Source organism: Eumetopias jubatus, unplaced genomic scaffold (genome assembly GCF_037043125.1).
Source record: "Eumetopias jubatus isolate StellerSeaLion01/CBP00866 unplaced genomic scaffold, mEumJub1_p1.0 scaffold_8, whole genome shotgun sequence".
Lineage (NCBI taxonomy): Eukaryota > Metazoa > Chordata > Mammalia > Carnivora > Otariidae > Eumetopias > Eumetopias jubatus.
Genome location: NW_028274814.1, coordinates 95,014,403 through 95,030,785, shown reverse-complemented (window position 1 = coordinate 95,030,785; position 16,383 = coordinate 95,014,403). Strand labels below are relative to the sequence as shown.

Below are 16,383 nucleotides of genomic sequence, written 5' to 3'. Positions count from 1 at the left end.
TCTTTGCTCTCTAGCCCAGCAAGCTCTCCCAGGGGGAGTGTTCTGTCCCATTAAAGGTCTACCTACCATTAAAGGATGCCTGCAGAGAACTCCCAGAGCAGCGCTTCCACCTTGTGGTTAGAAAAGTCTTTAACTAAAGAGATTTGGTCTTCTCATTTGCCTCTTAAAAAAGAACAAAATAAATGTGAGAAAAGGTGGAAAAACTTAATACAGAGGGATGTTTTAAGAAAGCTTTACCAATTCTGTTACAATCCTGATAGCATATCAACTTTTGAAAAACCACTGTTTTGTTAGAACGTTTCTCTTTTGCCTTTGAAGTAATTTTTGCAATTATCGCAATACTGCAGACTCTTTTTTCTGGATATTTTTTAAAGCTGTCTTTTCCTCTTATAAATTTGAGAAAACTACATAGCTGTTCTCTTTGACAATCATCCTTTACTGAATGCCTACTGTCCACACAATGCATTATATTAGGCACCTGCCGGGGGGGTGGGGGGGAAGGAGATACAAACGGATGTTAGAACCTGCTTTTGGAGAGAAGATACAAAGCAACATATAAATAAATTTAAGTGTAAACAAAGTACCTCGGAATTGAGACAATGTAGAAGGGAAAAAAGATAGGGTTAATTCAAGGCTAATTCAGCTGCCTTTTGGAGTTGTATCCATTTATGGTCATAAATGGTCAATGGATACAAGAAAAGTATTAAAAACTACCATTTATAACTCTTTACTACCTGCCAGACCCTGTCCTAAGTAGGCTCTATAGATTTGTCTCTGATTCTAAGGTCACAAAGCAGGTACCTGATCTGCTATTTGAATTTAGCCCTTCCCACTCCATTAGGATAAAAATAACTCATGAGAGAGGATACAAATGAACTTTGTTGCAGCCAAAGTGTTTAAGAGTACAATGGTGAAAAGAAAGTAGCTGTTTCTAGAGAAGTCTAAAAGTCTAAAATGAACACCCAGAACATTTGCAATATTCAACAATAGAATTATTGAAGTTTTTTTCTGTATTTAAATCGGGGAACCAACATGAAGCTATCTGTAAATTATAAATGAACCAAAAATGGGAGAGACCAAAGGCAGGGAGGTCAATTTAGGTAGGTTGTACTGTGATCTTGGAAAAAGGCCTAATACAGGGTGTGACCTGGAAAGATGTGAACCAAAATTAACACATAGTAGTACTATAATTTAACTGAGAAATGTTTAAATGGAATTCATCTAACATGACGGTAACAAAGATGGGGAAAAAAAGACAAATTTTGCAATTTGGAATGTGAAAGATACTACTGCAATAAGTTGACTTTATTAGTAGGACATCTAAATAATTATATTTTCAAGCAGATCTGTGGGACTGAAACAGGATGAAAGGAAAATGTTTATCAGGTTTTTTTAAGATTTATTAGAGCATGAGCGAGCGGGAGGGGGGCAGGGGCAGGAGGAGAAGCAGACTCCCCGCTGAGCAGGGAGCCCCATATATATAGGGCTCGATCCCAGGAGGCCGGGATCATGACCTGAGCCAAAGGCAACAACTTAACCAACTGAGCCACCAGGTGCTCCAACGTCCATAATTTTTAAAAACATGAATCTTTAAAGAGCTTTAAAAGAGAACAAAATTTTGTTTTAGGATCATCTCTCTCCTAAAAAAAATCAGTTACGGTCTTCTTATCCAAAATATAATTCTAACAATTTTAGTACCTCACTTGAAATGTATTACCTATAATAAATTACTGAACATGTGGGGAGTCTCCCATCTGCTTGCACTTCAGACTACTCTTGTTCTATGTTCTGTGGCTTTTTATCAGTTCCTGTTAACAGTCCGTTTTATAATTGAACATATTCAACACTTCTGAGCACCTTATGCGCTGCTGCTTTAATATATTTATCTTTTTAGGGACGCCTGGGTGGCTCATTCGTTAAGCATCTGCCTTTGGCTCAGGTCATGATCCCGGGGTCCTGGGATTGAACCCCATGTCGGGCTCTCTGCTCTGGGGAAGCCTGCTTCTCCCTCTCCCACTCTCCCTGCTTGTGTTCCCTCTCTCGCTGTGTCTGTCAAAATAAATAAAATCTTTTAAAAAAAATACTTCTTTTTAAAACAGTACTTGTAAATGTCAATAATTCCCTACCATATATAAAGGAAGGCTGGCTCTGTATGATAGACAATATGGCCACAAACTTTTAAACAGTATTTTTTTAAGCTGAAGAAACACTCTGTAAAGATGAAATCAAACTCCAGTACAAAATCCAAACAGCGAGCAAGTGCAACTACGAACTTTTCACGATGCCGTGACAACTTGCAGTTACCACCCTAAACCAACAGAGGTACACACTACACACTAATCAGTACCTTTAAAACCTTCATTAAAAATGAAGGTGAACAAAATGATGCCAACAGCTAACTCTGGTCTGACTTTGGAGCCTGCAGATTTCTGCTTTGAAGTCAGCTTCAAGACAGGTCCCAATGCTTTGAGATTCACTCAAATTCTTATTGATCACCTATATATTGGAGTCACAATCGGCCTCATGGAATTTAGCTTCAGAAATGCAGAGAAATTACAGAAAATTACAACAGGGCTTTTCATGCTGACAAGTAGCAGGGTGGTTAGTCCTAATTCCCCTCCCCTGCCCCAGCTACATCCCTTCCAGAACATTCACCATCACTTGTTGAGAAACCACTTAAGCCAACCTGCCACGTGATAACACAAGTGAACGGAAAGGAGAAAACAGCATTTCATGGCTCTACTAAAATTTGTAACATCATTCTCTCAAGTGAGTCTTACTCGATGCCTTGGAGGCTCCCTACTGCATCAAGCTGTCCATTCATACATGTACTGCCACAGAGGGCAGTCTTGGCCATTCCAAAATAGAAGCACATTCACACTTGTACCTTTGATTACCCAATAAGATGATATTCAAGTATAATTTCTGTTTTAACAGAACTCATTATAAAAGTTTATAAAATCCAATAATCATTCTTGAAACAATTCTTAATCATTTAATATTTTTATTTGTAAATCAATAAATAATATATGTATACTAAACCTAAAAATTTAGACAATTTAATGCATAAGCATGGTGAAACTATCTGCAGATCTGAATGTTTTGTAAGTAGCATAATTACTGCATACCATATAACCTGAATGCACATAACTTATATTTAAATGTTATATTTTTTAAAATCAGGTACTTCTCTAAATTTTAAAGAAGTGGAAATCATTTAAAATATGAGTAAGGGTTTAAGATGAGCTATATGTCCAATTTTAATTACATTAAAACCCAAATATAAAATATAAACAAAAGTGAAATTTTTCTAAAAGAAGCATTTACTATCGCCCCTCCCAGAGTAGGTACATTACACTACAGAGAAGAAATCTACATGTACAGATAATTTCTTCCTTTGATATGTGTAAAAAAATAATTTTATGTTGTCTAAATTTTTAGGGTTATATAGTTAGAAATATAGAACTCTACTTTTATAGACATGTCCACTAGGGGAAATAAGTTAGCACAATCATTTGAATTGGTTGTCTACATACTGGACAGGGCTTATTCCTTTTCTTTAGCTTCTTTGCACACGTAAAGCATGCCATAAGATGTCCTGTTTTGCCATGAACAATGCAACCATTTTTAGGCCGACCTTGGCAAATCACACAAGGTTCAATGGCATTAAGGGGAAAACTAGATTCCACAATTTCTTCTTTGTCTTGTGTTTCTTCCTTCTCAAACTCTTTGACATCTTCTTGGCTGCTATAAATGATGCTGTTAGAAGTTGATGGCTGAGAATAGTCCTCACTTTCTTGGGATTGGGAGGCTTGTGTGATTTTATCATCATTTTCCTCAGCACATGATTCTCTGGAATCATTCACTGCAGTTTTTTTACAATCAGGGACATCAAAGCCCTCTTCTACTTGTGTTGAGTTTTCTAGTTTGGCTTTCTCAGGCATTTTCCCTTTTTCTTCAGGAAGCCAGTTCTCACGAAGGGCCCAACATCTGTTGCAATGAGGTGGAAGAGGAGGATTCATTTCATTGCACGAAGTACACTTCCAATAGTCCTTCAATGAAAAAAGACAGAGTTTCTGTAACCCTTTGATACAACTAGTCATAGCCAACACTAGCAACTTCAGTATGTCTGAGGTAAAATCTATCACACAGTTCAATTCTCAGCATTTCATATTTTATATAAAATATCTGACATGTAACAATCTTTCCTCAAGCATGAGATTATAAAGTACATAACTTTTTCAGCCAAACCATGCTACAGAATTCTAAAACAAAAAATGTATTCACCATGATCTTAACCACGTCCCAATAAAGTTATCTGTTCAAGGACAGAGCTGGTTCATTTAGTTGAAGCCCAAGTGTGATATAGCCTTTTATTCTAAAATGAGGCCTGTACTCACTTCACTCCCTTAAAGGTTCAACCTTGGATGCTGTGACCAACATCCACCCAATCAATCTAGATGACGCTACCACCCAATGTGCCTCAGAAGTGCTCTAAAACCTGGGCTCAAATAAGTGTTTCCTAACTTCATACACAAAGGAAACACTAAAACATTCTGATGTGGGGCTCAATCTCAAAACCCTAGAGATCATGACCTGAGCCGAAATCAAGAGCTGGGACACTCAACTGACTGAGTCCCCCAGGCACCCCAGTCCTGAATTCTTAAATGGCAAATCCTACCTACCACATTCTCTAGTAATAAACAAGAATGGCAAAATGGTGCTAACTGTGAAAGCTGGGTGATACACTAGAAATACATACTACTACTCTCTATGCTGTACATACTTGAAATTTTCAATAAAAAAAATTTCAAAGTTCAAATCCCAACACACACACACAAAAAAAAAACCTAAAAAATTCAGTAACAGGGGTGCCTGGGTGCCTCAGTTGGTTAAGCATTTGCCTTTGGTGCAGGTCAGGATCCCAGGGTCCTGGGATCGAGCCCCTCATCAGGCTCCCTGCTCAGCAGGGAGCGTGCGTGTCCCTCTGCCTCTGCTGTTCCCCCTGCTTGTACTTGCTCTCTGTCAAATAAATAAGTAAAATCTTAAAAAGAGAAAAATCCAGTAACAGATCCCGACACAACAAATAAAAGAACAAAAATGCTTTAAAACTTTTCTAAAAAGATTTTAATTTTATAGAAAGTACTTCATTTTGGGAAGCAGACTAGGTGTATTTTTCTAACCTTAACCTCTGTTTTCTTAATTACTTAAAAAAGCAGATGTATACTTACAGCTAAGGAAATTTCAGGATCTTCTTCAAATGAATCTGTATCACTCTCCCCTGCCTGATACACAGTTACTCGATATACCTAATAAAATAAATTCATTAGCATCAATTCATCACTTTTCCTTAACCAGGAAGGCTTCTTCGTGGTTAAGTCCTAAACGAAACGCATGTACTACTATATATGAGAAATTCTGAGACAAAGGTCAAATGGAATAAGTGAGTATAAAGGGGGAAAAGTGGAGGACCATGAAATCCTGACCCACTATGGTTAAAAGGCAACAGATAGGATGTTTAAAATGAGTAAGGCAAAAAATTCAGTATAAGCATTTTTATTTTATAAATATGGAGATTTTAAGTAACTGTGAAATAGCAATGTTGACGGTAGTCACCTCCAGCAACTTTAACTGTGTGCATACTTTACTTTTGTAAAAAGTAAATTAATACTAAAAGAGGGGAATTTTTTTAAATTTATTTTTTAAGGTAAACTCTACCCCTCAATGTGGGGCTCAAATGCATGACCCCAGGATCAAGAGTGGCATGCTCCATCTACTGAGCCAGCCAGGCTCCCCAAAGGGGAATTTTTTTAAAATAAGACTATTATAAGAATGTTCATTAAGGAGTATTGACTTTTTGACATTTACAGTTACAGGAATATAAATCAGACAACAAGGAACTACAAAAGCCTCAAGCCCAAATAACAATATTCTAGTTCGAACAAATCAAAAGTCAAAGAGTAAGTGAAATCAGAATACATTATTTCAATTGTCATCAATACAGAAAATATTGAAGAACTTTAGACTGTAATTAGAGAAATAAAACTACCTCATCATCTTCATCTGAGAGTTCTTGTCCTTCTTCACTAAGACTATAATCTTCTGAATCGAGAGACTCAACTTCAAATTCTACACTGAATTGATCTGAAACTGAATCCTGATCCAACCAATCACCTGAATGTTCACTTACACCAGCATCAAGATCCTAAAATCAGGGGGGAGAAAAAAAAAGTTAAAGTACATTACCTGCTGGCCTCTGTAACAGCTTCCTAGCTCCTCCCTGCAGTCGTATTTACTCCTTAGATCCCCCCTGCACAATGACACTAGATTAAGATTCTGGGTTATTACCACATTAATATTATTCTCCCTGTTCAAAATCCCATTACATAAAGGAAAAAGGCTAAATCCCCTTGACATTCAAGGTTCACATAGGACCGTATTAACATTTTCATCTTCTCTACAACTAGACACCCGCCCGACCCCTCAAATATGAACAATCAGCCAGATCTACATTTTTTTCCCCTCAACCAAACTTGGCACTTCAACTTCCACATTTTACCTCTCTCGCTGGAATAACCAGTTTTTAAGTTCCACTCATCCTTTTTTGCTAATAAAGCTTCTGTCAATACCAAAACCAAGAGAGTACTTCCACTTTTAATTATCTTTACTACTTACATATTAAATATATTTTATAAGTATATAACAATTATATATTTTTACACATACATTATATACAATTTTGCATACATGAGTCTCATATCTGAGTTATACACACTTTAAGAGTTAAAAAGAGGTAAAAACATGTTTTAATCTCTTCATATCTTCAGACGTAGAATGCTAGTACTACAACCCACAAATTACAAGATTTATTTTTTTTTAAAGATTTTGAGAGAGAGAGAGAAGGAGCAGCGGGGAGGGGCAGAGGGAGAGGAAGAAGCAGACTTCCCACTGAGCAGGAAGCCTGAGCCACAGGCAGATGCTTAACCCACTGAGCCACCTAGGTGCCCCATGAGATCTATTTTTTAGTGAACTTTGAGAATAACTTCTTTGGAAGAGCTTTCGGACATAATTTTTTCACATTTATTTTTAAAATTCTGTATCAGCGCATGTGGTTCTTCATTTTATAGTGTAAGAACCCTAATAAGACCATTAATCCCATAATATTTGCTGTCAGTGGCTAAGAGGAACATAACCAAAGTCGAAAGCTGGAACTAGAAAAAGTACATTGGTCTAAGAATCAGGATACAAACGTTCTACTTCTAGATTTGCCATTAAGGAGCTATTTAACCTTGGACATATTTAACCTGTAAAGACCACAGCTACTTCATCTGTAAGAGGAGTTTGGATTAAATAATTTTTATTATTTCTATTATCTATAAAAACAAAGTATTTTATAAACACTGAGGTCAAACGACTGTTCTTTTAGTGATGTCAGGAAAGCAGGAGTAAAAGCAAAATTGACAAGTTGCAGTTCTAATTCTTAACAAGGACTCTATTAACAGGTTAATATTACACATCAAGCTAGAATACAATCTCTAATAAAGTAACCTAATAAACTGGATACTTCAATTAACTAGTATTTAATGCATTAAGTTTAGAATATGGGGATAAATCACAAGACAGATTGGAGTCTCAGCAAGTATCTTCGATGGTACGGGTTGGCAAAGTACAGCCAGCTGCCCACTGACTTTTATAAATCCAGTCTTACTGAGCACAGCCATTTCCTGTCTACAGCTGCTTTACACCCAACAGCAGATTGAGTAGGTGCAACAAAGACCACACAGCCCACAAAGCCCAAAATAAGTTACTAACTGGCCCTTTACAGGAAAAGTTTGCTGACCCCTGTTCTAGGGTGCTATGAAGAAAGCAAATTAAAAGCTGTTTTTTAAAGTTTTGGCTAATGTTCAAAAAAGAATAACCCAGAAACTTTAAAAATATTGTACATGTAAAAAGCATCAGAAAGATCTTAAATTTTGAAGTCAGAAGTCCCTGGTTTTGCCTGAATTCCAACTGTGGCAATTATTATGAGATCTTAAACAAGTTATTTAAAACCCTCAAATTTATCTTTCCCATTGGTAAATGGAATTTGAGGCTGCTGAGATATCATATAAACTGGCTAGTATAGAGCCTAGAATATAGCCTTTAGTTCCTCAATTTATTAAACCTGTAAGAAAGATGCAAGGCAAATGCACTTTTCTTTTTCTCAAGAACCCGTTTTTTTTTTCCATAGCATTTAATGTCTTAATTACCTGTTTCATTGTTGATGATGTGTCTCCCCCTGAGGGCAGGGACCATAACTACCTCGACTACCACTCCACCCCAGTGCCAGACAGAAGCTGGCACAGAAAACACCGACAGACCGACTGACTGAAGAACTTGCTCTCCGCGCCATCTAGTGGCCTACAGAAGTAACAGCTCTAGTAAATCCTGTATCCACTAAAATCACTGCTTTGGAAGAGATAAATGTAAACATAGTATGTGTAAGAAGTAACAATACAGAAAAAGTTAAGAATAAGTTTACTATCACAACTGATTCAGTCCCTTACACCTTCTAGGAACTATAAGATGATCACTAATATCCAGAATAATGACCATGAGATACTGCCATATCACAAATAAAAGTTCTATTTTTAATAGTATTTTAAAAATAAATGTTTAATGACAAGAAAGGTAACATTCCATTTGTCAGGCATTCTTGTTAGCAAAAACCTTTTTTTTTTTTTTAACCAAACTTCTTTCAGTGACATCTCTTAAGAATTTTACTCCTAATGCTTTGGGATTTTGTATCAACAATCAAAAAGTACTAAAACTCTCCCACCAGCCATGCAGTAACATACTTATATTCCACAGCCTTAGTAAAAGAGACCTTTCCTGATATCTAGGCCTACGTATGGCAAATGTGTAGCTTAGACTATGCTGACTTATTTGTTGGTAGCTACAATAATAAAGATACCGTTACTCTAAATATTCAAAACCAACCAGCCTTAGAATTCTAAGATATCTAACTGAACCAAATTTGCTTTTCTGTTCCCTTATTTTTTAAAAAGTAAAACAACAAATCCTCAGACCATCCTATACTCCAATTTATTTGAATTTACTATTGGTGCAGTGGCCCACAAAGATTCTCCAATATGTAGGATGACATTAACAACTATTAACATTGGTACTAATTTTACCAACACACCCCACAACTATCTCCCACCTTTCTCTCAAACCTGGGGTTGGGAGTAGAAAAGATTTATATACTAGTTTTATTTTTATTTTTTTTAATGTTTATTTATTTGACAGAGAAAGAGAGAGCACAAGCGGGGTGAGGGGCAGAGGGAGAAGCAGGCTCCCCACCGAAGGGGATTCCAGAACCCTGGGATATTGACTTGAGCTGAAGGCAGCCGCTTAACCAACTGAGCCACCCAGGCGCCCCTAGTTTTGACAGAAAAATTTAGCACTATGTATAACAGCAATAGCACAGCATATATGTGTATTCTACCCAAATGCTTATTAGGACTTCTAGAACTAGATTTTAAAAACAAGAGTCTTGGTTTTTTTCTTCTTTAAAGATTTTATTTATTCATTTGACAGAGAGAGAGCACAAGCAGGGGGAGCAACAAGCAGAGGAAGGGAGAAGCAGGCTCCCCGCAGAGCAGGGAGCCCCATGCGGGCCTCGATCCCAGGACCCTGGGATCACAACCGAGCTGAAAGCAGACGCTTAACCGACTGAGCCACCCAGGTGCCTCAAGAATCTTGTTTTACTTAAAATGAAAAGATTACCGGATTTGATGGCGTCCCTGTTGATTCACTGCTACTGCTTCTTTCACAACATATCTCCCGTATTACACACAGAGCAAGGCTTTCATCAAAGGAAAGGGAAATACTATCAGATTTGTGGCGCTTTCTCTGCCGTTCACCAGGTAATTCATCTGAATGTTCTTCTGGATACATAAAGAAAGACAAGTCAATTAAAACCCTATACTGTGATTCATGTAGCAAATGAGCCGCCTTGAGTACCTACTTGTACCAAAATTTAATTTCAGTGATACTAAACAGAGAAAATAGTCAATTACTACTGTTTCAAAAGTCAACACTTCTATTGGATCAATCCAACTGAGAGCTATGACAGAACACTCTATTTTTTTTAAGTAAGCACTATACCAAATGTGGGGCTTGAACTCATGAACCCAAGATCAAGAGTCACATGCTCTACTGACTGAGCCAGCCAAGGGCCCCCAGAACACTGTATTTTAAAAAAGCTTTCCAAGCTTCTGGGGTGTGTGGTGGGCTCAGTAGGAGCGTGCGACTTTTGATCTCGGGGTCATAAGTATGAGCCCCACACTGGATGTAGAGATAACTTACGTACATACATAAATAAACTTAAAAAAAAAAAAGGCATTTTAAGCTTCTTTCAGAATGTCATCTACATTAAGTCACAACTAATTTAATCCATCTAGAGCTTTCTTTAACCAATCAAAATTTTTTTCAAAAATCATACTTTAGGATATAAGATTTGTTTCTGAAAAGAACCAAAAATGTTTAATTTACTTAGAAGGTTTTTTTTTTTTTTTTTAAAGAACCACCTATTTCAGAGAGTGAGCGAGCATGAATGGGAAGGGCAGAGGGAGAGAGAATCTCAAGCGGATTCCATGCTCAGCAAGGAGCCCAAAGCAGGGCTCAATCCCACAACCCCGAGACCACAACCTGAGCTGAAACCACAAGCTGGATGCCCAACTGACTGAACCACTTGTTTTTTTTTTTTCTACATTCCAATTTCCTCAGTACCCTGTATTTTCAATAGGAATCAAAAGCAGTAAAAATGGTTTATTTTATTTTAAATAATGAATTATCTCTGACTTAGAATGTTACCAAATCTGTCAGGAACATAAATGAGAGTCCTATCATGTAGTGTATCAAATATAAAAATAAATTCCAAGTGAATTAAAGAGCCAAACACAAAGAATAAAACCATCCAAATACTTGTAAGAGAATATTCTTATAATACCGGGGTAGGGAAGTATGATGTAACACTGCAAAACCCTCAAGAAAAAGTTTATCAACATTAGACTATGTTAATTAAGGCTTACATGGCAAAATAAAAGTTAAAAAGCAAATGTCAAACTGGAAGAAAATATATGCAACATACGTAAAACAGTTACTATCCATTATATTCAAGTCCTCACCAATCAAGTAAAACAAAACTTGATTAAAAAAAAAAGTCATGGGCGCCTGGGTGGCTCAGTCGTTAGGCATCTGCCTTCGGCTTGGGTCATGATCCCAGGGTCCTGGGATCGAGCCCCACATAGGGCTCCCTGCTCAGTGGGGAGCCTGCTTCTCCCTCTCCCACTCCCCTGCTTGTGTTCCCTCTCTTGCTGTGTCTCTCCTTGTAAAATAAACAAAATCTAAAAAAAAAAAAAAAAAGTCAAGGGACCCCTGGGTGGCTGTCGGGTAAGCATCTGCCTTAAGCTCAGGTCATGATCCCGGGCATCTGGGATTGAGTCCCACATCGGGCTCTCTGCTCAGCAAGAGCCTGCTTTTCCCTCTCCCTTTGCCCCCACTACTCATTCGTGCTCCGTCTCAAATAAATAAAATCTTAAAAAAAAAAAAAGTCAAAGATATGAAAAGGCAATTCATGGAATACAAAGAATAAACATATGAAAAAATCTCCCACCTCTTACTGACCAGGGACATGCAACGAGATTAAAATGAGATACCATTTTTCACCCACAAGAATTACAAAGTTTAAAATGAGAGTTTCAAGAGATTTGAGAGAAAGGACATTTTTATACACTGTTGGTAAAAATCTAAAATAATACATTTTGTGGGCAATCTCTATCCTAGAGAGTGATAGAGAAATACCTGCATAATTACTTAAGGATGTATGTGGCAAGGTGCTCACTACAGCCTTTTATCTAAGTACCAAATAGGGTTATGGGATTAAATAAACTATAATCCACATGCCCGAAACAGGTACAACTCGCACACCTCTGCTCACTCCATTTCCTTCTCTTGACCTTACTAGCCAGAAGACATCTTTTTCCTCTGAATTCCCCACTCTTATATTTTAAGCAATTCTGTGTTGATCTCCACAACTAGATCACAAGTTCTTGACAGAAATTCTTAATCACGTTTGTATTCCCTATAAAAGGTGATCTTAGAGCCTAAACCACGCTGATTCATAATTTTTACCTCCATTAAAAATAATATTTGGGGCTTTTTTGGTGACTATTAAAGTATTATATTACTCATTATAGAAATCTTAAAAAAACAGAAAATTTTTAAAAATGTAAATCATTTGTAGTGCTACCATTGAAATCAATATTATAAGTTTACTGTAGGGGCGCCTGGGTGGCTCAGTCATTAAGCATCTGCCTTCAGCTCAGGTCATGATCCCAGGGTCCTGGGATCAAGTCCCGCATCAGGCTCCTTGCTCAGCAGGGAGCCTGCTTCTCCCTCCCCCCTGCCTGCCACTCCCCCTGCTTGTGCTGTCAAATAAATAAAAATCTTAAAAAAAAAAAAGTTTAATAATTTTCCAGTTTTCCAGTTTTCATTTTTTATTTCCTTTTAAAAAACATCTGAATCACACTAAATGTACAATTTGGGATGGTTTTCTCTTAAATCTTTTATATTATTTTTAATGGCTGCAGAATATGGTGTCTGTGACATAGGTTCATATACTGTTCATTTTTTTTTTTTTTAAAGATTTATTCATTTGAGAGAGCAAGCGAGCACATGAGCAGGGGGGAGGCAGAGGGAGAGAGAGAAGCAGACCACTGCTGAGCAGGCAGCCTGACACAGGAACTGGATCCCAGGACCCGGAGATCATGACCTGAGCCAAAGGCAGATGCTTAACCATCTGAGCCACCCAGGCACCCCTACACTGTTCATCATAATTCAATGATTTAGTCCACAAGTCTGAGCACCTGCTTACTGTGTGGCAGTGCTAGGCCGTGGGTATACAAAAGTGAAGTCAGCCATCATCCCCGCCACCACAGGAAGTTTAATTTCAAACATCAAGGCAACTGAAACATAATTATTTACAAGCTATAATGCGTACTATGAGGAAACAGGCAGGGGGCTAAGGGAAAGAAGAGAGAATCTGCTTTTCTGGCTGGTTAGAGACAGCCTCTCTCAGAAGGCCACATTTAACCAAAAACAGAAAAATGAGGAACTGACCATGTAAGCAGAGATAGGAAGAACTGCTGGCAGAAAAAAACTGTGTGCAAACACAGGAAGGAGTTTTGACTCGAGGAATCAAATAATCAGCACAGTGGAAACAATAAAGGTAGGGGGGAAAGGCCAAAAACCAGGTTAAAGGTAGGATCATGGCCTTGTAGGCTGAAGTAAAAAGTGTGTCTTTTTTTTTTTTAAGGTTCTTTTTCTTTCTTTCTGAGAGAGAGAGAGAGAGAGAGAGAGAGAGAGAGAAAGGGTGAGTACAAGCCAGGGAGAGAGGGAGAGAGAGAAGCAGACTCCCCGCCGAGCAGGGAGCCCGATGTGGGACTGGATCCCAGGACCCTGGGATCATGACCTGAGCCGAAGGCAGACGCTTAACCGACTGAGCCACCCAGGCGCCCCAAAAAGTGTGGGTTTTATTGAAGTAACAAAAGTGGCTAAGTGGGAAGTGATACAATTCAACTTACCTTTTACCATCTCTTTTGGAACTACATGAAGGAACACAGAGAGCAGGAGTAAGAAAATCAGAGCGCTGTTGCTATGGTCAGGAAAAGACAGGGCAATGGCCTGAACTAGAGTGATGGCATTTTCTACCATGTATGTCTTCAATTATAAATGATGCTGTAATTAGTGTCTCTACATATATAATCTTTGAATTTCTGATTATATCTCTAGAATAGATTTCTAGAAGTAGTTACTGGAATAATGGTAAGTACTACAAGCCTTTTTATAATCCATAAAGGTTTAACACCAACAACTTATACACCAATAGTACATCAGTATCAACACAAAAGCTAACAAGGATGAGTCAAAAATTCATCTCTGCTAATTTGATAGCCTAGAAAAGACACTTTTGCATTTTTTATTGTCTATAAAGTGAAATCACTAAAATCCATCCACTCCCTCCTATTTATCAGTCATTTGTATTAACTATGAAAAACTTGGGTTTCTGCCCTTCTTGCTATATGGATTTTTAATATTTTAATCAATTTTGGGGAGCTTTTTATGTAATAAGGGTATTAACACTGTTGAGTTTAAAGTATCCTTCAAATATGATTTTTTTTCATTTATCTTTTAAACTTATTTGGAATTCATTTTGGCATATGGTACAGATGGAACTTGTTTTTTCTTCCCCAAATAACTAACCATTTGTTCCAGTCCCATGCAGTTAACAAAACATCCTCTGTCCTCACCGCCCTCTGCCCTCATGTACACACTAGTCCGGGTTTATCTACTCTATCTCAACTGATCTGCTGAACTCTTCTTTCATCTGAATCATACAGTTTTAGTTACTATGACTTTTGATCAGGCAACACAGCCTCCTCCTCCTCCACTATCTTTTCTCTGTAAAAATGTTCTCAGCCATTTTATCTCATCTTCAGTTCCAGAGGTTATTCATTTTGCTTTTAAACTGAATGGTGTGTTTTATCACTTATTAGAAATAACAAATATTTTAACTGTTAAGGTAACTAGGGACTAAAATAGAGTTTCTACACTTGTCCTCTATTATCTTGAATAATAGCTAACTATGAACTCCAGTGGGGCCCAGGAAATCATGCCTGCTACAGTCAACCAAAAAATGTTGCTAAGAAAGCAATTTTTAAACCAAATCACATAAAAATAAAAATGAAACTCAGAAATTCATCTAAAGCAAAAAAAAAGCACAATTTCATTAAGCCTAAATGCATTAATTTTATTAGAGAATAAACAGTAAAAAGCTGTTTGAAAGTGTCAAATAAGCATATATACCTGTCTCACTAATTGCTCTCCTTCTAGATGAGGTAGATGGTCTAGAAACCAAATCTGAAGATGAAGGTTTCTCTTCCTGCAACTCTTGCACAGGGTCCTAAGCATTCGGGGGAGGGGGAGAGGACAAAACAAAAACGAACTTTTAACACCAGGAAGCTAATAATAATTTGTTTAAAATAACCTAACTTTTAAGAAACATCCTACTAGAATGTGTTCATTTCAAGATTACCTTTTGATCACTCCCACCTTCAAGGTGACACCTATTTTCACTCACAGATGTGCCTGAATCTGATGGTTCTGATGGGGGGGAAAAAACAACAACAACAAAGAATCACAAACTAAGAAAGAAAAACTAGTTGGTCAGCCCAGGACAAACTCCTTACACAATTTAACCTCTCAACAAACATTAAATGTGTATCTCCCAGGAGCCAACCCCATGCTAGATACTGGAGATGTAAATAAGATAACTCAATTTTAACACTGAGTAGTATTACATTAAGAGTAATAAAAGTATAATAAACAGGATAAAAGAAGTATTATAAGATAAATCAGTGAAGAACACAGAGCAATGATTATTTGGTAGGGACAGGGCAGGGTCTGAGGAGCAAGGAATCAGGAAAGGTTTCACACAGAATACAAAGAAGCAGAACTAAGAAAGGCTATTCCAGACTGAGGGAACACCTCATGACAAAAGCATCCAGCAGTGAATTACCAATGCCTGTTGCAGGGAATTACAGGTAGTCAATTATTCCTGGAATGTAAGCAGGATCATAAAGGATTCTGTGTGTCTTGTGAAACAGCACAAGGGATGTCAACAAGCAGCACTCCTGCCATCAAGCCTGCATCACTGCACTCTTCCCCGCCATGACACTTCAGAATCTGCCCTGTGGCACTGCTGCAGCCACTCACCATTAAAAAGGTTTAATCCAATAGATAAAACTGATTTGCTAGTTCACAGCAAGTTTATCCAGAGAACAATAAGGACCCCCTAAATGGTCATTTGAAGCAGAGGAGTGACAAATCACTTTGGCAAAAAAGAAAAAGAGAGCAGAGGCAAGGAGGCCAGTGCTAGACAGTAACTGCAATAATACAAATGCTGAAGTATCAAAGCCTAAACCAAGGCATGGAAAATAGGTCAATTCCAGACAAGGTAAAAAGGTAAAAACCAACAAGGCCTAGGGTCTGATATACAAGGCAAGGGAGAAAGGTGTCAAGAAGGACTCCAAGATTCTGCCTTGACTGGATAAAGGGTGGTACCATTCACCAAGAGAAACTTCAGAAGATAAACAGATTAGGATGGAACTATAATGAACTAAGCGGATGAAACTCATTCAGGTAGGTAGGTTTTGTTTGTAGTTGGATGTATAGACCTGGAGCTCCGAGTCAAAATTTTAGATAGGGAGTATACACAGTTGCCAAAGATCATAATCAAATACCCTTTGTTACTCTCTTGGAAACATTTTCATCTTAATA

At 37.7% G+C, this 16,383-nt stretch overlaps 1 protein-coding gene across 4 annotated transcripts in view; it reads right to left on the bottom strand.

Annotated features, from left to right (window-relative positions):
- Positions 1-3,046: 3,046 nt before the first annotated feature.
- MDM2 (MDM2 proto-oncogene) overlaps positions 3,047-16,383 on the bottom strand; it is a 25,108-nt gene continuing 11,771 nt past the window's right edge. For all 4 annotated transcript variants that reach the window (XM_028110759.2, XM_028110760.2, XM_028110761.2 and 1 more), the window contains 6 exons: positions 15,140-15,207; positions 14,911-15,007; positions 9,769-9,929; positions 6,050-6,205; positions 5,232-5,309; positions 3,047-4,052 (listed from right to left, as the gene is read on the bottom strand). In XM_028110759.2, coding sequence (XP_027966560.1) covers positions 3,489-4,052; positions 5,232-5,309; positions 6,050-6,205; positions 9,769-9,929; positions 14,911-15,007; positions 15,140-15,207 — 1,124 coding nt within the window. In that variant the 3' untranslated portion in view covers positions 3,047-3,488. The remainder of the gene's footprint in view (positions 4,053-5,231; positions 5,310-6,049; positions 6,206-9,768; positions 9,930-14,910; positions 15,008-15,139; positions 15,208-16,383) is intronic.